The 23,882-nt window shown below is 46.2% G+C and overlaps 1 protein-coding gene across 2 annotated transcripts in view; it reads right to left on the bottom strand.

The window, feature by feature from the left end:
- LOC311426262 (ubiquitin-associated protein 2-like) overlaps positions 1-23,882 on the bottom strand; it is a 120,115-nt gene that overhangs the window by 26,605 nt on the left and 69,628 nt on the right. For both annotated transcript variants that reach the window (XM_084502494.1, XM_084502495.1), the window contains exons 9-12: positions 23,272-23,324; positions 13,103-13,170; positions 1,073-1,262; positions 109-322 (exon numbers count right to left, since the gene is read on the bottom strand). In XM_084502494.1, the coding sequence (XP_084358620.1) occupies positions 109-322; positions 1,073-1,262; positions 13,103-13,170; positions 23,272-23,324 (525 nt within the window). The remainder of the gene's footprint in view (positions 1-108; positions 323-1,072; positions 1,263-13,102; positions 13,171-23,271; positions 23,325-23,882) is intronic.

Raw genomic sequence — 23,882 nt, 5'->3', positions numbered from 1 at the left:
ATTAGAATTACATTTTAAAAAGCCTTTCATCAAGGCCATTTTAAACTGTCATTGGCATTAAGAAATTTTACAGACTAATAGAGAGAGAGATTATGTGAAAGCACTTACCAAACTGACTGAGGACTGAGGACTGAGTAATGGGTGGTTTTAGATCCCAAGATGATGCGGTAGTTGTGGTAGTGGTGGTAGAGCTACTATTGTTTTGTTGAGAGGTAAATTGATCCAAACCTGGAGATTTCAATTGGTCCAAGATTTGGGATCCAGTAGAGTTTGCCAATTTAGAGGATCCAAGTTCTCCAAAGCCAGAACAAAGAACTGCAGACTACCAAAAGACAAGGAGAAAAAAAAAGGAACAGAAGAATAGAGTTAAAGATTTAATAAATCACTTGAAAATAATAATAAGATCAGAGTCTACAGCTGCTATTTGGCAGCAACTGAAACTTCTTCAGCCCTAGATTACTAATAAATGACAAATTAAAAATTCAGATGTAGCATATGGCCAGATCATCTCGTTATCACTAATAAACTTTTACCACTGATTGCAACAAGTAATTTTCTTGAATCCACACATCCCAAAAACATTTAATTACTAATAGCTGAAGAAATTTTCAAAGAATACAAGTGCCCAATTTTAACTCTCATAATCATTAAACAAGGGAAGCCTTTTTCATCACTCCAGAAAACTAAGAAACAGTCATGTTTCCACAAAAAGCAGTTAGATATGTGCTTGGAAATGTCACATCATGGTTTTCTGGCATAGAACTCTTCAGCACAAACAATTCAATCCTAAATCAGCATGCAGTAAACACACCTGCTCCCCACGCAAAAATTAATACAAGTAACTTCATGTAAACCAAGAAAAAATTGCCTAGCAAAAAATAAATAAAAAATAAACAGAAAAAAAGTTTTTTGCGTATGTGTGAGAGAGGCTATTCTTAATCCCAGTTCTTCAGCATTTGGGACACAAATTTTACTAATACTGAAACATTTCATGAAATGACCAGTATTGGAAAAGCTGCTTAACCTGAAGTATTTCTTCATGAAGAACACTCAAAGAATAAGATAATTTTACCAGATTCTGAGGAGAATAGGAATTTACAGCACTGGAACTGCCAGTTCCTGATGCCATCTGGGTGCTGTGCTGAGAATTTGTGAAGACTAGGGCTTGGCCAAAGGTCTGCTGCTGGGGAGTCTCAAATGAGTTGCCTTCTGTCTCTTGAGTGGAAGTCACAGGCTTCTGAAGCAATGTTACCAAATTAATACTGTAAGAAAAGTAAAGTTTGGCTAGAATAAACATGATGATTTGGCTGTGCTGAAACTGAAGAAAGCAGTAACAATATTACATAAAGCTGCCACACCAGCAATAGAACTAATACTGATCAATAGCTTTTAAGAATATTGCTTGTCTGCCACAAAAACTCTACACACAAAGAGGAAGAATAGAGGAAGAAAAATCCTGCTAGCTGACACATTCCACTACAATTACAATCGAAATTATCTTTGCACTCTGTCTGAAAAGATCAACTTTTGTAACATCACATATCACATAAATAACCTATATGATCACTATAATCAAGTAACTGAAGACAAGTTATAAAAGATACGTCACATTTGAGTGGATCCTACCTGCCAGCCCATTATATATATATATATCAATTATCCACATTGTACATCACACTATCCCTCTAAAAACAGGCAGGGATCTACCCTCTGTACACGATGGGTTTGATGACAGTCAAGAATCAAGTCACAAATACGGCAATTGAGTGAACATGTGGTGACATGGAAGTCCTAAGAACAGCAGAAATAAATGTTTCTCAGACAGCAGCCACATATCCAAAATTACACTACCACAAATACCTAAGCAGAATGAGAAACATGCTTTCTTACACTTAACATGGCTTGTTAATATCTAACAGAGGTTTATGCAAGGAAAATAAAGCATTCAGACAATATAAGATACCAGAATTTTTGGAAAAGTTTTCCTAAACACACTGCAGGCTTGGGCTGAAGAGTTGCTCTCAGTGCTTTCATCACTAGATTTCTTAATGCCCCAAATTTTCTTCTGGCAAGTAAAAAATTACCAAAACTTAATGTGATGAACTAAAATATTTTCTAACATAATTTGGGGGGCATCCACTGGAAGAATATTTACATCAGAACAACGAATGTATTAGCATATCACGTTTAAGAAGCAAAGGAATATAAGTTCCAGAAGAACTGACACCGTGACTCCTCCAGGTTTTAACCATGTTACATGGATTATAACCATGTTACATGGAAAGTTTTGCTGCAATGTGGAGTTCAGCAATACAGCTGTACCAGGATATTCGGGACCATTAGGCCATCTAGTTTTCAGATCTCGTGGTATCTGACTCTCCTCTGACCTGAGGAAATGTTAACTAATGCAGGCAACAGATCTGTACCACCACCTGCCAGGCACTCAGTGAAAATGAAGGCAACCACAGCAAGGCTGCAACTGCTGTTTTTTTTACACTCTGATCTTCCAATCATGAGTAAAGGCAAGTAATCACGATGCTTATCAGCAATTTCAGCATCTTGCTAATGCAAACTTTTCTGTTAACATATTTGACAAATGCTGCATTCTGAATACTTTTTGACTCCTCGGGGCAGGATTTCTGTTTCCCTGACAAAGCAAGTGCCTCCTTTTCAACAGCACAAAACTTCCCAGCTATCTTCATTCTTGCCTGTAACTAGTCTTTGTGCAGAAGAGTCTTCTCACAGACTCACAGAATTTCTAGGTTGGAAGAGACCTCAAGATCATCGAGTCCAACCTCTGACCTGACACTAACAGGTGCATTCTTGGCCACCTGAGCACACTACTGGCTCATATACAGCTGACTATCTACCAATACAACCAGGTCCTTCTCCACCAGGCAGCTTTCCAACCATTCCTCTCCCAGCCTGTAGCTCTGCTTGGGGTTATTGTGCCCCAGGTGCAGGACCCAGCACTTGGCCTTGTTGAACTTAATACAGTTGGCCTCAGCCCATTGGTGCAGCCTATCCAGATCCTCCTGCAAAGCCTTCCTACCCTCGAGCAGGTCGACACACGCACCTAACTTGGTGTAATCTGCAAACTTACTGAGGGTGCACTCAATGCCCTCGATGAAGATATTAAAGAGGACCAGCCCCAGAACCAAGCCCTGGGGAACGCCACTAGTGACTGGCCTCCAACTGGATTTGACTCCATTCACCACAACTCTTTGGGCCCGGCTATCCAGCCAGTTTCTAACCCAACGAAGCGTGCGCCAGTCCAAGCCAAGAGCAGCCAGTTTCTTGAGGAGAATGCTGTGGGAGACGGTGTCAGAAGCCTTGCTGAAGTCAAGGTAGACCACATCCACAGCCTTTCCCTCATCCACCCAGTGCGTCACTTTGTCGTAGAAGGAGATCAGGTTCGTCAAGCAGGATCTGCCTTTCATAAACCCATGCTGACTGGGCCTGATCGCCTGCTTGCACTGCAAGTGCTGCATGATGACTCTCAGGAGGATCTGCTCCATGAGCTTCCCTGGCACCGAGGTCAAACTGACAGGCCTGTAGTTCCCCGGGTCTGCCCTCCAGCCCTTCTTGTAGATGGGCATCACGTTTGCTAGCCGCCAGTCAACTGGGACCTCCCACAATAGCCAGGGCTGCCGATAAATGATGGAAAACAGCTTGGCCACCTCCTCTGCCAGTTCTCTCAGTACCCTTGGGTGGATCCCATCCGGCCCCATCAACTTGCGCACATCCAAGTGCCGTACCACGTCACCAACCATTTCCTCGTGGATAGTGAGGGCCACATTCTACTCCCCATCCCCTTCCACCAGCTCAGGGTACTGGGTATCCAGAGAACAACCGGTATTGCCGCTAAAGACTGAGGCAAAGAAGGTATTAAGCACCTCCGCCTTTTCCTCATCTTTTGTCACTAAGCTTCCCCCCACATCCAGTTGTGTTGGGTCTGTCTGAGCTGGAGTCACCATTTCCCCGCAGCAGTCCGCACAGTGCTGTACTCTGCACTCGTAGCTGGAACAGCACTGATATCACTCCAGTGTTGTGTCTATTGCTGCGTAGTGCTGGCACAGCATCAGGACTCCTTCCAAGCCCCCAAGAGCCAGCAGGCTGGGGGTGGGCAAGTGATGGGGAGGGGACATTGCCGGGGCAGCTGACCTAAACCAACCAAAGGGATATTCCATAACACCTGATGTCACACTCAGCAATAAAAGGGGGGGGCTCTCGTGGGGGAGGGGGCTGTTCCTCCTGAACAACCACTACGCGTTTGAGGCCCTGCTTCCCAGGACGTGGCCGAACACCGCTCGCTGATGGGAAGTAGAGAATAATTTTTTCTCTCTCTGTGCTTCCGCGCGGACTGATTGCTTCTTTTGTCTCTGTTTTTTCCTCCCCATTCCCTTTCCCTTTAATTAAACCTTTCTCATCTCAAACCTCGAGTTCTCTGTGTTGTATTTTCTCCCCCTTCCTCTTTGAGGAGAGGGGGAGTGAGAGAGCGGTTGTGGTGGAGCTCGGCTGCCCACCTGAGTAAAACCACCACAGTCCTTTTTGGCGCCCAACGTGGGGCTCGAGGGTTGAGATAACAATAGCATTGATTGAAGGATTTACAACTAACATATTGGTAGTCATAATGCTCGGTTTTCTGGTAATACTTTTCTGTGTGGATATGTTCTATGTAGCCCACTCTCTGTTTTCTTTTTTCCTTTACATCCGATCGGAGAAAGTGTTGAAGTCTGTGCTTGTTTTTTTTATCATGTTGTGCTGTAACATACTGGCCTTCAGTTTTGTTTGGTATTCAGGCCCGGCATTGTTATCCTCCCGGTCTCATGGAGATTATCTTATTGAAAATATTAAGAATTACAGCGCCTTCTTTTTTGCCCCCAGCAGTCAATCAGTGAATAATATCGGGTGTGGTGCCTTCTACTTTTCTCCCTGTGGGCTAATTACAGCAGCCTTTCAGTATCTTGGATACCCCTGGTCAAATATTATCCTCCTATTACTAGGTCTAGTGTTTGTCTTCTTCCCCAAGGTAAAGCAATTTATTAAGAATATTATCCAAGGACCTGTCCCCAGACAAAGTAGTTGTGGGTGGCAAGGTGTGTGGGGGGATTTGGGCAGGTACCTATCACGGTTTTCTCCTCCAATGGTTCTAAATTTCACCCCTGAACAAGTACAAAATCCAAGAAAACTGGTACAATGTTTGAAAGACGTATGCCCTGACCCTGGCAATACTAGAGAACTCCACCAGCTTGCTGCGCTCTGCTGGGGTCTGGCTTACGCCTATCAGATGTCAATTAACATTGCCCAGCACCCTCAAGGGGATAGGGAGGTTCTTGAATTTGATGATGAGACAGCACACAAAGTGACCACCCCAGAGGACCGACCATCTATGGTATCAGTCGCCCCTATAGTAAAGACAAAACAGTGGAAACGGAGATCAGGTCGTTTAGTAAGGGAAGAAGCTCCTCCTACAGATGAGGGAGAAGAGGAAAAGGCAAGCGGCTCTAAAGCAGCGTTATCACGGCAACATCACGAAGAAGAGACTGAAATCATAGATGAATCAGAAACTACTCGGTCTCTATCCTTGAGTGAGCTGCGAGAAATACGAAAAGACTTCAGTCGCCATCCAGGTGAGCACATCCTCACTTGGCTGCTTCGATGATGGGATAGTGGGGCCAATACCCAACAGCTAGAAGGCAATGAAGCCAAGCAGCTGGGATCCCTTTCTAGAGAAAGGCTCATTGATAGAGTAATTGGAAGAGAGGCACAAGTTATCAGCCTCTGGAGGCGAATCCTAACAGCTGTGAAAGAAAGGTATCCCCACAAAGAGGATATTGTCTACCAGGTAAGCAAATGGACCACTATGGATAAGGGCCTCCAGCAGCTTCGGGAATTAGCTGTGCTGGAGATGCTTTATAGTGATTTAGACAACGCCCAGGCACCTAAAGACCCCGATGAAGTCCAATGCACAGCGTCCATGTGGCGGAAGTTTGTACAGGCTGCACCCCCAACACATGCCAGCACACTGGCAGTCATGGGTTGGGACGAGGGGATGGGGCCAACTGTGGACAACGTGTCCAATCAACTTCATAAATATAAAGAAAATCTCTCTGCTCCAGTACGGGGCTGCATTTCAGCTGTGGAGAGACTGTCCCAACTCTTAGATGAACACATAGCTTCGTCCTCACCTAGACGGAAAAATCTTTTGGCCATCAAGCGCCAGCAGTCTCCGGCTCAAACAAGGGAGAATCCGGGACGCACACCGCGAGGTACCTTGTGGTTTTATTTACGTGACCACGGGGAAGATATGAGGAAGTGGGACGGTGAACCGACCTCGGCCCTAGCTGCTCGGGTACGTGAGCTATGGAAAGATACAGCAGCAACAAAGAGGGCCCCTAGGAGGATTGCTGCCCCAGTTTCTGTTGAACAGTCCCCCAGAGGCAGTAGAAGGAATAGTATTACTCCTGACCCTGACGAAGAGACTTCTGCTTCACATTTGGAAGAATTAATTGATAGATACTCCGACCAGGACTAGTGGGGCCCTGCCTCTGGCCAGGTAGAGGAGAGGGACAACCGGATTTACTGGACTGTGTGGATTCGATGGCCTGGCACACCGGAACCGCAAAAATATAAAGCTTTAGTGGACACAGGCGCACAGTGTACCCTAATGCCGTCAGGCCACCAAGGGGCAGAACCCATCTCTATCTCTGGAGTGACGGGGGGATCCCAAGAGCTAACCGTATTGGAAGCTGAAGTGAGTCTAACTGGGAATGAGTGGCAAAAGCACCCCATCGTGACTGGCCCAGAGGCTCCGTGCATCCTCGGCATAGACTACCTCAGGAAAGGGTACTTCAAGGATCCAAAAGGGTACCGGTGGGCTTTTGGCATAGCTGCCTTGAGCACAGAGAAGATTAAGCAGCTGTCTACCCTGCCTGGTCTCTCACAAGACCCTTCTGCTGTAGGATTGCTGAGGATTGAAGAACAGCAAGTGCCAATTGTGACTACAACTGTGCACCGGCGGCAATATCGCACCAACCGAGACTCCCTGATTCCTATCCATGAGTTAGTTCACCATCTGGAGAGCCAAGGAGTGATCAGCAAGACTCATTCGCCTTTTAACAGACCTATATGGCCAGTGCGAAAGTCCAATGGCGAGTGGAGGCTACCAGTGGACTATCGGGGCCTGAATGAAGTCACACCACCACTAAGTGCAGCAGTGCCAGACATGCTAGAACTCCAGTACGAACTAGAGTCAAAGGCAGCCAAGTGGTATGCTACAATCGATATTGCTAATGCATTTTTCTCTATCCCTCTAGCAGCAGCATGCAGGCCACAATTTGCTTTCACATGGAGGGGCATTCAGTATACTTGGAATCGACTGCCCCAGGGGTGGAAACACAGCCCTACTGTCCTGGTTTCAGTTAGAACAGAATTAATTTTCTTCCTAGTAGCTGGTGGAATGCTGTGTTTTGGCTTAGGATGAGAAGAGTGCTGATAACACCCCGATGTTTTAATTGTTGCAGAGCAGTGCTTATACCAAGCCAAGGACATCTCAGCCTTTTGCTCTGTCCTGCCAACAGGCAGGCTGGGGGTGCAGCAAGAGCTGGGAGGGGACAGACCCAGGACAGGTGACCCAAACTAGCCAAAGGGGTATTCCATACCATCTGACGTCATGCTAAACAATATATAGGGGTGGCTAGCCGGGGGAGGGGGCCAGACTGCTCGGGGTTAGGCTGGGCATCGGTCAGCGGGTAGTGAGCAATTACATTGTGCATCACTTGTTTTTACATATTATTAGTAGTAGTACTATTATCACCATTGTATTATTATTATTATTGTTGTTGTTGTTGTTGTTGTTGTTGTTGTTATTGTTATTACTATTTTCCTGTCTTATTAAACTGTCTTTATCTCAACTCACGGGCTTCACTTTCCATCTCTCTCCCCCGTCCCAGAGAGGGAGGGGGAGGGTGAGCGAACGGCTGCGTGGTGTTTAGCTGCCGGCCGGGTTAAACCACGACACCTACCATCTGCCATGGACTGATCCAGACGACACTGGAACAGGGGAACGCTCCTGAACACCTGCAGTACATCGATGATATCATCGTATGGGGTAACACAGCAGAAGAAGTTTTTGGGAAAGGGAAGAAAATAATTCAAATTCTCCTGAAAGCTGGCTTTGCCATTAAACAGAATAAGGTCAAGGGACCTGCACAGGAAATCCAGTTCTTGGGGGTAAAATGGCAGGATGGACGTCGCCACATTCCGATGGATGTGATCAACAAAATAACAGTTATGTCTCCGCCAACTAGCAAAAAAGAAACACAAGCTTTCCTAGGTCTTGTGGGATTTTGGAGAATGCATGTGCCAGGCTATAGTCAGCTTGTGAGTCCTCTATATCGAGTGACTCGAAAGAGGAACTCTTTTGAGTGGGGCCCCGAGCAACAACAGGCCTTTGAACAACTCAAACAAGAAATAGCTCGTGCAGTAGCCCTTGGGCCTGTCCGTACTGGACCAGCTGTGCAAAACATACTGTACAATGCAGCTGGGGAGCATGGGCTCACCTGGAGCCTCTGGCAGAAGACCCCAGGAGAAACTCGAGGCTGACCTCTGGGGTTCTGGAGCTGGGGCTATTGAGGATCAGAAGCCAATTACACCCCAACTGAAAAGGAAATATTAACAGCATATGAGGGGATTCGAGCCGCTTCAGAAGTTGTTGGTACAGAAGCACAACTTCTCTTGGCCCCACGGCTACCTGTGTTACATTGGATGTTCGAAGAGAAAATCCCCACTACACATCATGCAACCGATGCTACGTGGAGTAAATGGGTAGCGTTAATTACACAGCGGGCTCGAATGGGGAAACCCAACCGCCCGGGAATCCTGGAAGAGATTATGGACTGGCCAGAGGGCAGGGATTTCAGAGCACCAACAGAAGAAGTAACTCGTGCTGAAGAGGCACCGCCATACAATGAGTTGCCAGAAGACAGAAAGCAGTATGTGTTGTTTACTGACAGATCCTGCCGTGTGGTAGGGAGCCATCGGAAGTGGAAAGCTGCTGTGTGGAGTCCCACACGACAAGTTGTGGAGGCCATGGAAGGGGAAGGTGAGTCGAGTCAGTATGCAGAAGTGAAAGCTATACAACTGGCCCTAGAAATTGCTGAAAGAGAAAAGTGGCCGGTACTGTATCTCTACACTGACTCATGGATGGTGGCAAATGCGCTGTGGGGGTGGCTGCGACAATGGAAACAGAACAACTGGCAGCACAGAGGTAAACCTATCTGGGCTGCTACCCTGTGGCAAGATATTGCTGCCTGGGTAGAAAACCTGGTTGTAAAGGTACGTCATGTAGATGCCCATATGCCTAATAATCGTGCTACCGAAGAACATCAGAACAACGAAGAAGTAGATCGAGCTTCAAAAATTGAAATAGCTCAGGTGGACCTGGACTGGTGACGTAAGGGTGAGCTGTTTGTAGCTCGATGGGCCCATGAAACATCAGGACATCTGGGGAGGGATGCCACATACAGATGGGCTCGTGATCGAGGGGTGGACCTGACCATTGAGGCCATCACACAGGTTACCCATCAGTGTGAGACCTGTGCTGCAATCAAACGAGCCATGAGGGTAAAGTCTCCCTGGAATAGGGGGAGATGGCTTGGATTTCGATATGGTGAGGCCTGGCAGATTGACTACATCGGACCACTCCCACAAACCCGCCAAGGTAAACGTTACATACTCACCATGGTAGAAGCAACTACTGGGTGGCTGGAAACATACCCTGTAAACCATGCCACGGCCCAAAACACTATCTTGGGCCTGGAAAGACAAGTGCTGTGGCGACATGGTACACCAGAAAGGATTGAGTCCGACAATGGGAGTCACTTCCGAAACAATTTGATCACTTCCTGGGCCAAGAGACATGGCATTGAATGGGTGTATCACATCCCTTATCACCCACAAGCCTCTGGGAAGGTTGAGAGGTACAATGGACTGTTAAAAACTATGCTGCGAGCATTGGGTGCTGGGACATGGAAACAATGGGATATAAATCTACCAGAGGCCACTTGGCTAGTTAACAACAGGGGGTCTGAAAGCCGTCCTGGTCCTGCTGAAACAAAACCCCTACACGCGGTGAAAGAAGCTAAAGTCCCTGTAGTGCATGTGGGGAAGTGGATGGGGAAGGCACTGTGGGTTGCCCCTGCCATGGGAAAAGGCAAACCCACTCGTGGGATTGTCTTTGCCCAAGGACCAGGGTATACCCGGTGGGTAATGCAGAAAGATGGGGATATCAAGTGTGTGCCTCAAGGAGATTTAACACTGGGAGAAAATTAATCTGTCATCCAAGTTATGTGTTGTAGGAGGACACTGCAGAACCAATGACAGGTCAACTTTGCAAGGAACCGGGCAAGTGCAACAGTGATGTGAGCTAAGCTGGTGCTGGTGTCAAGAAAACCAACTTCGCCTGCCCTGAGTGACCACTTTGGCAGATGAAGCTGAAACCATCAACAGTTTTTATGAGCATTTTGGGAAAAGACCTATAGCATAAAGAGAAGTACAGACATAAAAATGCTTCAATGGACAGAAAACAATGGTGATGAGAACATCTATATACTAAACTGTACCTGATTGTGACACAAATGTTATGGAATAAGGGGTGGAAGTTGTATTGGGTCTGTCTGAGCTGGAGTCACCATTTCCCTGCAGCAGTCCGCACAGTGCTGTACTCTGCACTCGTAGCTGGAACAGCACTGATATCACTCCAGTGTTGTGTCTATTGCTGCGTAGTGCTGGCACAGCATCAGGACTCCTTCCAAGCCCCCAAGAGCCAGCAGGCTGGGGGTGGGCAAGTGATGGGGAGGGGACATTGCCGGGGCAGCTGACCTAAACCAACCAAAGGGATATTCCATAACACCTGATGTCACACTCAGCAATAAAAGGGGGGGGCTCTCGTGGGGGAGGGGGCTGTTCCTCCTGAACAACCACTACGCGTTTGAGGCCCTGCTTCCCAGGACGTGGCCGAACACCGCTCGCTGATGGGAAGTAGAGAATAATTTTTTCTCTCTCTGTGCTTCCGCGCGGACTGATTGCTTCTTTTGTCTCTGTTTTTTCTTCCCCATTCCCTTTCCCTTTAATTAAACCTTTCTCATCTCAAACCTCGAGTTCTCTGTGTTGTATTTCCTCCCCCTTCCTCTTTGAGGAGAGGGGGAGTGAGAGAGCGGTTGTGGTGGAGCTCGGCTGCCCACCTGAGTAAAACCACTACACCAGTACAGGATGGAGATTCTCCTTAGTCCTCCTTTTTGTGTTGATGTATTTGTAAAAAGATTTTTTGTTGTCTTTAACGGCAGTAGCCAGATTGAGATGAAGATGAGCTTTGGCCTTCCTAATTTTGTCCCTGCACAGCCTCGCTACATCCTTATAGTCCTCCTCAGTGGCCCGCTCTTTTTTCCAAAGATTATAAACCCTCTTTTTTCTCCTAAGCTCAAGCTGCAACTCTTTGTTGAGCCAGGCTGGTCTTCTTCCATGCCAGCTCGTCTTTGGGCACACGGGGACAGACCATTCCTGCGCCATTAAGATTTCCCTCTTGAAGAGCACCCAGCCTTCCTGGACTCCTCTGCCCTTCAGAACCGCCTCCCAAGGGCCTCTACCAACCAGTGTCCTGAGCAGCTCAAAGTCAGCCCTCCGGAAGTCCAATACAGCGGTTTTACTGGTCCCCTTCCTGGCCTCGTCAAGAATAGTGAACTCCACCATTTCGTGGTCACTCTGCCCAAGACACCTTCCGACCACCACATCTCCCACCAGTCCTTCTCTGTTTGTGAAGAGAAGGTCTAGCGGGGTGCCACCCCTGGTAGGTTCACTAACCAGCTGCGTCAGGAAGCTATCTTCCACGCTCTCCAGAAACCTCCTAGACTGCTTTCTCTGGGCTGTGTTGTGCTTCCAGAATATGTCTGGGAAGTTGAAGTCCCCCACGAGTACAAGAGCTGACGATTTCGCAACTTCTGTCAGTTGCCTGTAGAGTTCCTCATCCGTCTCCTCATCCTGGTTCGGCGGTCTATAGCAGACCCCGACCAGGACACTAGCCTTGTTGTCCCTGCCGATCCTAACCCAAAGGGACTCGACCTTGTCATTCCCAGCCTCGAGTTCCACAACATCAAAAGATTCTCTAATATAGAGAGCCATACCACCACCCCTTCTGTGCTGCCTGTCCCTTCTGAAGAGGTTATAGCCAGGCATTGCAGCACTCCAGTCATGAGACTGGTCCCACCACGTCTCCGTGATGGCAACCAAGTCGTAGCCTGCCTGCTGCACGATGGCTTCCAGCTCCTCCTGTTTGTTACCCATGCTGCGTGCATTGTTGTAGATGCACTTCAGCTGGGCCATTGCCTTCTCTCCCGGCCTTGCCATTGTTCCCCCTGGCACAGCTCCAACAAGCCTTGTTTCAGCCCCATCCTCCATCTTACCTAGTTTAAGGTAAGTTCTCAGTATTATTCTCAGTTCTCAGTATTATCCTAGTTCTCAGTATTATCCTCATGGATTTGGTAAGTTTGGCTACACGTCCATAGACCAAAACCAGGATTATAAGTAATACAGGAACCCACAGAACCAACTATTTGCAAGCAAGGTTAAGCTGCTTTCAAAACTGTAAAAGCCAATCTCTGACCAGGGCCATCCTCATGTTTCATAGAATCACAGAATTGTCTAGGTTGGAAGAGACCTCAAGATCATCGAGTCCAACCTCTGACCTAACACTAACAAGTTCTCCACTAAACCATATCACTAAGCTCTACATCTAAACATCTTTTAAAGACCTCCAGGGATGGTGACTCAACCACTTCCCTGGGCAGCCCATTCCAATGCCTAACAACCCTCTCGGTAAAGAAGTTCTTCCTAACATCCAACCTAAAACACCCCTGGCGCAACTTTAGCCCATTCCCCCTCATCCTGTCACCAGGCACATGGGAGAATAGACCAACATCCAACATCACAGACAACATGGGTGTACAGACCAACATCATCCAACATCTGCTTTAATATGTGCAAGATAACATTGCTTCAGTAGCAGAAGCTTTTTAAGATATAGGAGAAATGGGGAAGAGCTTACCTTTGCCCAGGAGTCACATGATTCTCAGCTGGAACAGAGGAAGCAGTAAAGACTTTTGTTTCAGAAAGCTGAAAAAGAAAAAAATAATCATACAAATGTTCTTGCACCTCACTGCTGCAATATCTGAAGAAGTTCCATCCTGGTCATGTACTGCCAGATAAAAGTAAATGCCAAACTACTTCTACAACCGGTTATGCTGCAGCTGTGCTTAAAAAGACAAAAAAAAAACATAGTGAAACTTCAGCAAAGTCTTTACCACAGAATCAAGTACCGATTTAATTAGTGTTAGGAAATTTGATCTACTGAACACACAGAATGATATACCATGGTACCTACTCTAGTTTGGGCAATAATAACTGAAAAATATTCCAGTAGAAACTACTTAATGTGGCAGTATATTATCAGCATAAAGATAACTTTTGTGGACACAATTTAGGATGCCATAGAGCAATAAATCCCCCTGCAGAAGTCTAAGGCACTGCACTGTTCCCCTTTACTCACTTCACCTATCCCTTTGTTTTACATGTCAGCTCACCCCACCAGCAGAGGCAGGTTTGCACCCAGGTGTATACCAGGAACTAGCATTCAAGGTTCCTTCTTGGCATTTTTGCTAGGGATAGCAATAACATCTTAAACTCTTTGCTCTGCAAGCATGAGTTTGAAAACAATAATAAAGGAAGAGGCATGTAGATGTTTGCACTAGTACAACCAGTTAGTCCATCCACAGCAGAAGCCTGTAGTGTTTACACCATTCTGTTACAATAGATAGCTGCACACATAGGAGGAAAAGGGGAGGAGGGCTGGCTGGTTGGTTTAGGGAGTGGGGAGGGAAAAGGGGGTGATTATTTTTTATAGCTTTCTTTTTAAAAATAGCTACACACTACAACTTTGTAGGGCTAATTCGCTTCTATTGACAGGAATACTTATAACCAAAATAGGTTTTAAGCCAATACAGGTTGGGTTCAACAAGATAAAAAATACACATATAATGGTAATATTTTAAATTCACAGAATCACAGAATCACAGAATTTCTAGGTTGGAAGAGACCTCAAGATCATCGAGTCCAACTTCTGACCTAACACTAACAGTCCCCACTAAAACATATCCCTAAGCTCTACATCTAAACGTCTTTTAAAGACTTCCAGGGATGGTGACTCCACCACTTCCCTGGGCAGCCTGTTCCAATGTCTAAAAACCCTTTCGGTAAAGAAGTTCTTCCTAACATCCAGCCTAAAACTCCCCTGGCGCAACTTAAGCCCATTCCCCCTCGTCCTGTCACCACGCACGTGGGAGAATAGACCAACCCCCACCTCGCTACAGCCTCCTTTAAGGTATCTGTAAAGAGCAATAAGGTCGCCCCTGAGCCTCCTTTTCTCCAGACTAAACAAGCCCAGCTCCCTCAGCCACTCCTCGTAGGACTTGTTCTCCAGGCCCCTCACCAGCTTCGTCGCCCTTCTCTGGACTCGCTCAAGCACCTCGATGTCCTTCTTGTAGCGAGGGGCCCAAAACTGAACACAGTACTCGAGGTGCGGCCTCACCAGAGCCGAGTACAGGGGGACGATCACCTCCCTAGCCCTGCTGGCCACACTGTTTCTTATGCAAGCCAGGATGCCGTTGGCCTTTTTGGCCACCTGAGCACACTGCTGGCTCATATTCAGCCGACTATCAACCATCACTCCCAGGTCCTTCTCTGCCTGGCAGCTCTCCAACCACTCATCTCCCAGCCTGTAGCTCTGCTTGGGGTTATTGCGCCCCAGGTGCAGGACCCGGCACTTGGCCTTGTTAAACTTCATACAGTTGGCCTCAGCCCATCGCTTCAGCCTATCCAGATCCTCCTGCAGAGCCTTCCTACCATCAAGCAGATCGACACGCGCATAGCTTGGTGTCATCTGCAAACTTACTGAGGGTGCACTCAATGCCCTCGTCCAGATCATCGATGAAGATATTAAAGAGGACCGGCCCCAGCACCGAGCTCTGGGGAACGCCACTAGTGACTGGCCTCCAACTGGACTTGACTCCATTTACCATGACTCTTTGGGCCTGGCTATCCAGCCAGTTTCTAACCCAACAAAGCATATGCCAGTCCAAGCCACGAGCAGCCAGTTTCTTGAGGAGAATGCTGTGGAAGACGGTGTCAAAAGCCTTGCTGAAGTCAAGGTAGACCACATCCACAGCCTTTCCCTCATCCACCCAGCGCGTCACTTTGTCATAGAAGGAGATCAGGTTCGTCAAGCAGGATCTGCCTTTCATAAACCCATGCTGACTGGGCCTGATCGCCTGCTTGCCCTGCAAGTGCTGCGTGATGACTCTCAAGAGGATCTGCTCCATGAGCTTCCCTGGTACTGAGGTCAAACTGACAGGCCTGTAGTTGCCCGGGTCTGCCCTCCAGCCCTTCTTGTAGATGGGCATCACGTTTGCTAGCCGCCAGTCAACTGGGACCTCCCCCGGTCCCAGGACTGCTGATAAATGATGGATAACTTCAGACCATGTCTGGCAGTGTGGGGAAGGTGATACAGTACAAACCTCAAGGACCTGACTACAGAGAGCAATGTGCTCTAGAAAATCTAGCGGGGAGAAGCTCTCTAGCACAAAAAGCTATTAAAGCGGTCCCAGCACCTCTCCAGGCTGGGATGGGGAACACTTCTGACTTGGAAGTGGTTTTGCACCAATTAAGTACAGCCCAGAGAGTGCTCCAGCTGCCTTGCCCAGGGGTTCCCACAGACTGAGCTGCAGAGGCCTTTCCTTTGCTATCTGAAGCCAGAGCTTGTATTCTAACTAGAAAAGAAAACAAGTGTGGGGAGGGAACACAGAGCCGAGTGCACTCTGGCACCTGGCCCACCACTTCTGTTCACGTCCTTGTGACAGCAGTGACCAGCAGAGCTCAGCTCAGACCAACTCAGCTCATCCACACCTCCTGGGGATGGTACAGGGTTGGAAACATGCTTGGTGAGCCTGCTCCTGGTGACATGCAGCTCCCTAGCAGCAAGATGGGCTCTTTGCATGTCCCCCTGCAGAACGAGGAGGACCGCAGCAACCCGAGGCCTGCTGATAGGGTTGTGCTGCTGCCCCTGCCCAACTGGAAGTCCAGAGGTTGGAGCTGTGGCCAGATATATCCTCTCTTCAGCCCATGCACCTCTGGGGCTGCAGCAGCACGTGTGGCAATGAAGGACAACATAGATGTTTCCCAATATCCAGGCAAACTGCCAAGCACCAGCAGGATTCAGCTACTGAATCCTCAGCAAAACCAGCATGAACCAGGCACATAAACCCTGCAGATGAACAGCTTTCCTGGGTTTCTAGCAACAGCAGCAAGCTAGCTAGGTACACTTCTCCTCAAGCATTCAGTGAGGGCTACCACCACATCTCACCCAGCCCCTTCTCCTGCATTTCCTACAACTCTCTGCACTCCAGAGCTTCAGCCCCTTGGCACTCACACTGCCACAACAAGCACAAAACTCAGCAGCAAGTCACGTCAGGCAGCTCTACACATGCAGCAACCTGGCTGCAGCTACCACATCTTCACCCTCCTGAGGTTCTTCCACTGGCAAAAGCTTTCAATGGAAATTGAAGGAAAGACCAAAGGCAAGTAATAGGTCCTGGAATACAGCTGTACGCAACAACTGCCCTGCAGAATTGATTAAAGGAGCCTAGGGCCCCCTCTGTACTCACATTGATTTAGAGGTGCACTCAGAGCAGTATATGCTAAGCACATCTAACTGTGCATTTAACTGGGATACAGTGCCAGGAAACGCTTGGTCATTTGGATGCTTAGCTTCTTGAAAATTTTGAAACAAAACACTTATGTCTGGCCAGCCTGCTCAGCATGGCTATCAAGAGAGCCTTCTACAATTTGCTTTCCAAAGGACATAATTCAGTAGGAAGAGAATGACAGCTCTGGAAAAAACTGCTTGGCCAGACTGGAATGATGGGCAGGAGAGTGCCCGTCTTCCACTTCATCTCAACGATTTATTCAAAGGCCTTTGGTTCTTCCCAGCCAGGCTATGAAGACAGGAAGTTAAGTGATTAGAGCAAGCAAAACCTGGGGAAGGCCCAGGACAAGAATTAGTAGCTGGATTTAGCATCTGCTCTACCCATCTTACTTCAAACAAAGTGAGAAAGGGCAGATTTCTACTGCAGTGCCCCAGGCTCCAAAGTCAGTGCAAAGCCACTTAAGCACACCACCAAGGCCAGTGGCCATGAGTTGTGAGACTGTGCTGCTCACCCCCAGCTAGGGTGTGTAGTGGGTTTACGTGGCAAGGTTTTGGTAGCAGGGGGCCATAGGGGTGGCTTCTGTGAGAAGGATCTAGAAGCTGCCCCATGTTTGGGAAGGGCCCCATTGTTTTCCAGAGCTGAGCCAATAAGCGATGTTGTTTTGCGCCTCTGTGAGAGCATATTTAAGACAGGGAAAAAAACGCTGCGCCACACAGCAGCCGGGAGAGTGAAGGGAGTGAGAAACAGCCTTGCAGGTGCCAAGGTCAGTGGAGAAGGAGGGGGAGAGGTGCTCCAGGCGCTGGAGCAGAAGTCCCCTGCGGCCTGTGGTGAGGACCATGGTGAAGCAGGATGTCCCCCTGCAGCCCATGGAGTACCACGGTGGAGCAGGGTTCCATGCTGCAGCCCGTGGAGGAGACCACGGTGGAGCAGGTGGCCCTGCACCGACGGAGGCTGCCGCCTGTGGAAGACCCCTGCCGGAGCAGATTCCGGGCCGGACCTGTAGCCCGTGGAGAGGAGACCACGCAGGAGCAGGTGACCTGGCAGGAGCTGCTGCCCGTAGGGGAGCCAGGTTGGAGCAGTTTTCTCCTGAGGGATGGACCCTGTGGTACGGACCCATATCTGGAGCAGTTCTGGAAGAGCTGCTGCCTGTGGGAACCCCATGCCGGATCAGTTCATCAAGGACTGCATCCCGTGGGTGGGATCCCACAGCACAGGGGACGAGAGTGACCGAGAAGGAGCGGCAGAGAAGAAGTGCTGTAGACTGACCATAACCCCCATTCCCCCGTTCCCCTGCGCCGCTCGGGGGGAGGAGGTGGAAGAGGGTGGATGGGGGGGGAAGGTGCTTTTGGTTTCTTTCCTTTGTTTCTCACTGCTCTAGCTTGTTAGTAATGAGCAATAAATCTTACTATCTTCTTATGCTGAGTCTGTTTTGCCCGTTACAATTTTCTCATCCTTATCTCAACCCTTGAGCCCTTTTCACATATTTTCTTTCATATTTTTCTCTGCATGATGACACTCAAGAGGATCTGCTCCATGAGCTTCCCTGGCACTGAGGTCAAACTGACAGGCCTGTAGTTGCCCGGGTCTGCCCTCCGGCCCTTCTTGTAGATGGGCGTCACATTTGCTAGCCGCCAGTCAACTGGGACCTCCCCCGATAGCCAGGACTGCTGATAAATGATGGACAGTGGCTTGGCCAGCTCCTCTGCCAGTTCTCTCAGTACCCTTGGGTGGATCCCATCCAGCCCCATTGATTTGTGCACATCCAAGTGCCGTAGCAGGTCACCAACCAGTTCTTCGTGGATAGTGAGGGCCACATCCTGCTCCCCATCCCCTTCCACCAGCTCAGGGTACTGGGTATCCAGAGAACAACCGGTATTGCCACTAAAGACTGAGGCAAAGAAGGCATTGAGCACCTCCGCCTTTTCCTCATCTCTTGTAACTAAGTTTCCCCCTGCATCCAGTAAAGGATGGAGATTCTCCTTAGTCCTCCTTTTTGTGTTGATGTATTTATAGAAACGCTTTTTGTTATCTTTAACGGCAGTAGCCAGATTGAGCTCCAGATGAGCTTTGGCCTTCCTAATTTTGTCCCTGCACAGCCTCGCTACATCCTTATAGTCCTCCCTAGTGGCCTGCCCACTTTTCCAAAGATTATAAACCCTCTTTTTTCTCCTAAGCTCAAGCCACAATTCTCTGTTGAGCCAGGCTGGTCTTCTTCCCCGCCAGCTCGTCTTTGGGCACATGGGAACAGACCGCTCCTGTGCCATTAAGATTTCCCTCTTGAAGAGCGCCCAGCCTTCCCTGGACCCCTCTGCCCTTCAGAACCGCCTCCCAAGGGACTCCACCAACCAGTGTCCTGAGCAGCTCAAAGTCAGCCCTCCGGAAGTCCAATACAGCGGTTTTACTGGTCCCCTTCCTGGCCTCGCCAAGAATAGTGAATTCCACCATTTCGTGGTCACTCTGCCCAAGACAGCTCCCGACAATCACATCCTCCACCAGTCCTTCTCTGTTTGTGAAGAGAAGGTCTAGCGGGGCACCACCCCTAGTTAAGGGTGATTTTCTGGAAATTTAACTACTATGGTGTAACTTTGCATTCTGAATAGCTTGGTTATTCTTTACTCGAACAGTTACAAAGGATCCTTTTAGAAGGGGACATCTGACTATAGCTCTTGCAGGAAATTACGCCTTTTTAATTGCATACACTGCTAGTGGCCCAGTTTAAAAGCACATCACGGATACCAGCCAATTTCACCTGCCATCCCATGGGCAGCTCTGCTGAACACACACATCCATCCATGCATGCATGTGTTCAACTGACTGGGCTACTGTGAATCGCTGCTGATTTAAGCTGTCTGGAGCTGAGTGGGAAGTGATAGCTCCCACTCAGAGGCAAAGTTCATTTTTTTTCCTCATACACTGCTACAACTCTCTTACTCACACCACAGTGGGTCATGAAAAACTGAAACTCACCACAGTTCCTCCATTTCCCTCCTTTCCATCGCTGCCAAGACAAAGTATTTTAATCCCATCTTTTTGGAACTTTTCTCAGCTCTGTCCTGTGCATCACACTGCAAGCCTGCAACTCGATGGACTGATCAAAGCTTACAAGGAATCAACTCATTATGTGATCAAAAAGCCTCTTCCTTTACTGTTCAGCCCTTTCTCAACTACATGTGTTATTTTAGAACACCTTGTACTGTACTTTTTGTAGCATTATGAGATTCCTGCATTATACAGCATAAGGAGGTCAACTAATAGCAGAGCAACAGCTCTGATCTGCAATCCCTTGGTTAAATATTAAGTTATTTGTAATGTCAACAGTTTCTTCTGCCCAAACAACACAGGGAAAGACCAACTGTGGCAAAACCACTGATGAATCCTGAAAACTAAGCAAATCAAGGAGCCCAAGGATGTTTGTGACAGCCTAAAAGTATGCTCAAAGTATGCGAGAGGAAACAGTCTCCTCAAGTAAACCAGCATGCAAAATAACTCCCAAGTCTTCAGCTACCAGTTCTGCTACATTTAAATTTACACTTGCACCCTGTCCCAGCAAACTGCCACAAACTTAAATCAAGCAACTAATTCTGAAGTCTGGGGAATAATGGCATTTATCCAAACACATACTTTGTGCAGCAGCTAACAGGTTTATTTGGTTACACAGATGTATTCAGTATTTCTTATAGGTAGCATTACTGTCTTTTGACAAAGTCATTTATTCTCACCATATACCATGTTCGCAAATCTTTCACTGAGGCACTGTCAATTCCCCAGGAAACAAATGAACAATCACGAACCATTTGCATGTGGCAGCTTCACAGGGATATTTCCTCCATCTGCAGTAAAATAAATGCCTGTGCTTTTCAGTCCTTGTTCCTATTATGAAATTGTTTTCCAATCACCAAGCAGATAACACATTTAACAACTAGTTAGCTCCTCCTATGGCTAGTTAATATGAAAAGGAACAGGAAAATATATTTGAGCATTTACGGTACCTCAAAATTTGTCTGGTCCTTCACTGTCCGTGTTCTAAATGTCCCTTCAAAAAAATACAGCCTCCTATTTTCACTGCAAATAGTTTCCACCCTATTAAACATCACGCTGACAACCTACTGTACTCATTACTTCATCAAAGATAAATACCAGCCAGGACTATCAGATCACAAAGATCTAATTCTACTCAGATCAAGCAACATTAAACTTCACTCGCCTGTTCAAATACTGACCTTGCAATATATATGACTAAAGAACAAAAATTTAAACAAAAGTATTCTTCAGAAAAGCACCTGGTCTTTATCAGCAGACAGCATATACATCAGCTTCCTTGATCGTTTCAATCATTACTCACACTGCTAGACTTGTTTAATTGCACATTTAAATGTGTGGCTCCATTTTCCAGACACAGGATCATATTATGCCTTTCTGCTAGATTAGGAACTGAACACATATGCTAATCAAGTAACCCTTTTCAGATTCAGTAAACTATGCCAAAGAAATTGAAAATCTCACTCTAGCACCTCTTCTATCAGTTAATACTTTTCAACTATTTCCCCCAGTCAAAAAGTTATGAGCTGCTGAGCTGCTCTTTTTGCATCATGCATTAAAAAACACTAAAATATTTTCAGTTGCTGCTTTCCAGAAACCAGTCCCTTGTTCTGGAGATACGCCTTGCATTCTTTATTCCTATGTAAGGAAAAAAAAGGCTGAGGGGTAGCATTTGGCTATATTAAAACATTTTTCATCTGAACAAGTCATATCTAGCAGTGATCAAGATTTCTCTGCATGACTAGTTTACTTTTATTACCCAATAATTTTTTGGTTTCCCAAACATTTTATTCAGCAGTGATTTTATTTTTTACTTCCAAAACATTGATAAAGACACTAGATTGCATCTGGCCTAGGAATGGATTGCTTTGTAGCCCTCTCAGAAGTACCCACGTTCAGTAAGGATCCTCCTGCAAAAGGCTATTTGCCAAAATTTACAAGAAAGATCACAATCTACTTAGTGTGGTTTTTGGTATCATGAAATTATTTTTAAAAGACAACAAAAGATATAAAATGAAATCTCTTGCAAGGACATACTTTATCTTCACACTTAAATATAATCTTGGTCTTTAAGTAAATTAAAAGTTATTTGGACTTATTTTCCATAAAGCAACACTGAATTGCACAAACTGTATTCTGTACTTCCCTTTATTCTTTTTTTTTTTTTGACTCAGATTAATCAAATTTCCCTTTATTTTTCTCCAGGCACATTCTGGACTAATTTGCCTGCAGTTTTCCATTTCATTCTTTCTGAGCATCAACACATGAATAACTTTCTCCTAGGTTACAGGGATTCTTCCAGCTTTCCATAATTAATGAAAATTAACAACAGGATAGAGATCGTACCAGTCCTAAACAGAGTAGAGAAACAAGGCCAGACATTTTCATTGTCCTTAGCCTTCCACTAGCATCTACTGCAGAAATAGAGGACGGCTTTATAGAAACAAACTAAAAAGCAGCATTTGATGGCGGTAACCAATACAGAGAACCTAGGACTAGGTCATATTTTAGAGTTCTTTTAATTTTCTCAAAAGATATGGCCTCCTTATTGGGTAAGGACAGTTTTGTATCTGTTACGTGACCTGTTAACACATCTCTGAGGATAACACCGATGTGCCACCCTACAGGAAGCAAAAGGGATGGCTTCTGAAACAAGTTTACTCTTCAAAAAATAATCTTGAGATGATAGATGTTTCTATAAAAATGAAAAACCTCTTAAACACTAAGGTTTTCTCTCCCTATTTCTTGCTATCTCATTTGTTTTCTGAACTGCTTAATCTTTATTATGATACTGAAAACTTAAATCACAAACAAACAATAAATGTCAAATATTTTGCAGACGTCTCTTGCCTGATAAAGAAAAAAGATTGTTCCAGTACTTTAGACAACACATCATGATGAAGCAACAGGAATGAAGCAATTAAGTATCATCTTCAGCACACTACTAGCTCTTCTTTTAATATTCTGAATATGAAGAGGACCAATTGGAACAATTATGCACATTTCAAGCAAAAAGCATCAATGATGGGTCTAAAGTTGATAGTAAGCTTCAGCACTTCAACATAAAATCTTGTGATCTTGTGATAATATGGCTTGACATCCCTACATAATATTGGAGGAGGTATGCAGATACCACCCATCAAAATTAAGCAGTAAAGAACTATAATTTGCTAATATTTAATTTGGGACAAAACATTTTATTATCCATATATAGGCCACCCAGCAAAATAAAGATATTTCTTGACTCAATTTGATTTAAAATTAAGCTTTTCTAAATATATGCTCTTAAATGGGAATTACAGCAAGAAACATCACTGCATAACTACAAGAAAGAATTAGAGCACTGAGGTTTTGAAAACAACGTAAAGACTGAAAAAGGTAAATAATGAATGCTGTCTATCTAGGAAGGGACACTTACATCTTCGTTCCAGTCTTCTGCTGTCCATTCTTCTATTGAATTCTTCCATGCTCCTATTACAATTTGGGGAAGGAAAGAAAACAGTTACCAGCTAAAAATATGTCATATTTCAACCCTTCTGCATTATAAGCATTTCTGTTTTGATTATTAGTAAAAACAATGTGAGGAGATGGTGGCTGGAAAACATGGGCAGCCCTAGGAAATTGGTCTGCAGATTTGAGCTTTTGAGAAGTATTTTTTTTTTTTAGCTCTGGTCTATGATTTCAGGAGTTTCTTAGCCACTGTGGTCCCAGACATAATTTACACAAAGGGCATGTCTGCAACCAGTGATTAATATCAAACATTATCAAGAAGTTCCTCCCATATCCACCCCCATGACAGGGAGGGATTGCTCAGCCCCTCCACAGGATTTCCCAGCTCCATAAACAAAATTCATACAACCAAAACACCTGCTCTGACATCCGTAATCCCACTTTCAACGTTATGCTTCTGGAGGCTCCTTTCCAACCTGTTAACCTTCTCCTCAGGGCAGAGGGACCCAAATCCCTTCTCCTCCCAGAAGGATTTGATCTTAAAACATATATAATTGATATCATGGCAGCAGAAGAGTC

Source organism: Aythya ferina (assembly GCF_964211825.1).
Source record: "Aythya ferina genome assembly, chromosome: W".
NCBI classification, from domain to species: Eukaryota; Metazoa; Chordata; class Aves; order Anseriformes; family Anatidae; genus Aythya; species Aythya ferina.
The sequence above is the reverse complement of the archived record's forward strand: the minus strand, read 5'-3'. Positions and strand labels throughout refer to the sequence as shown.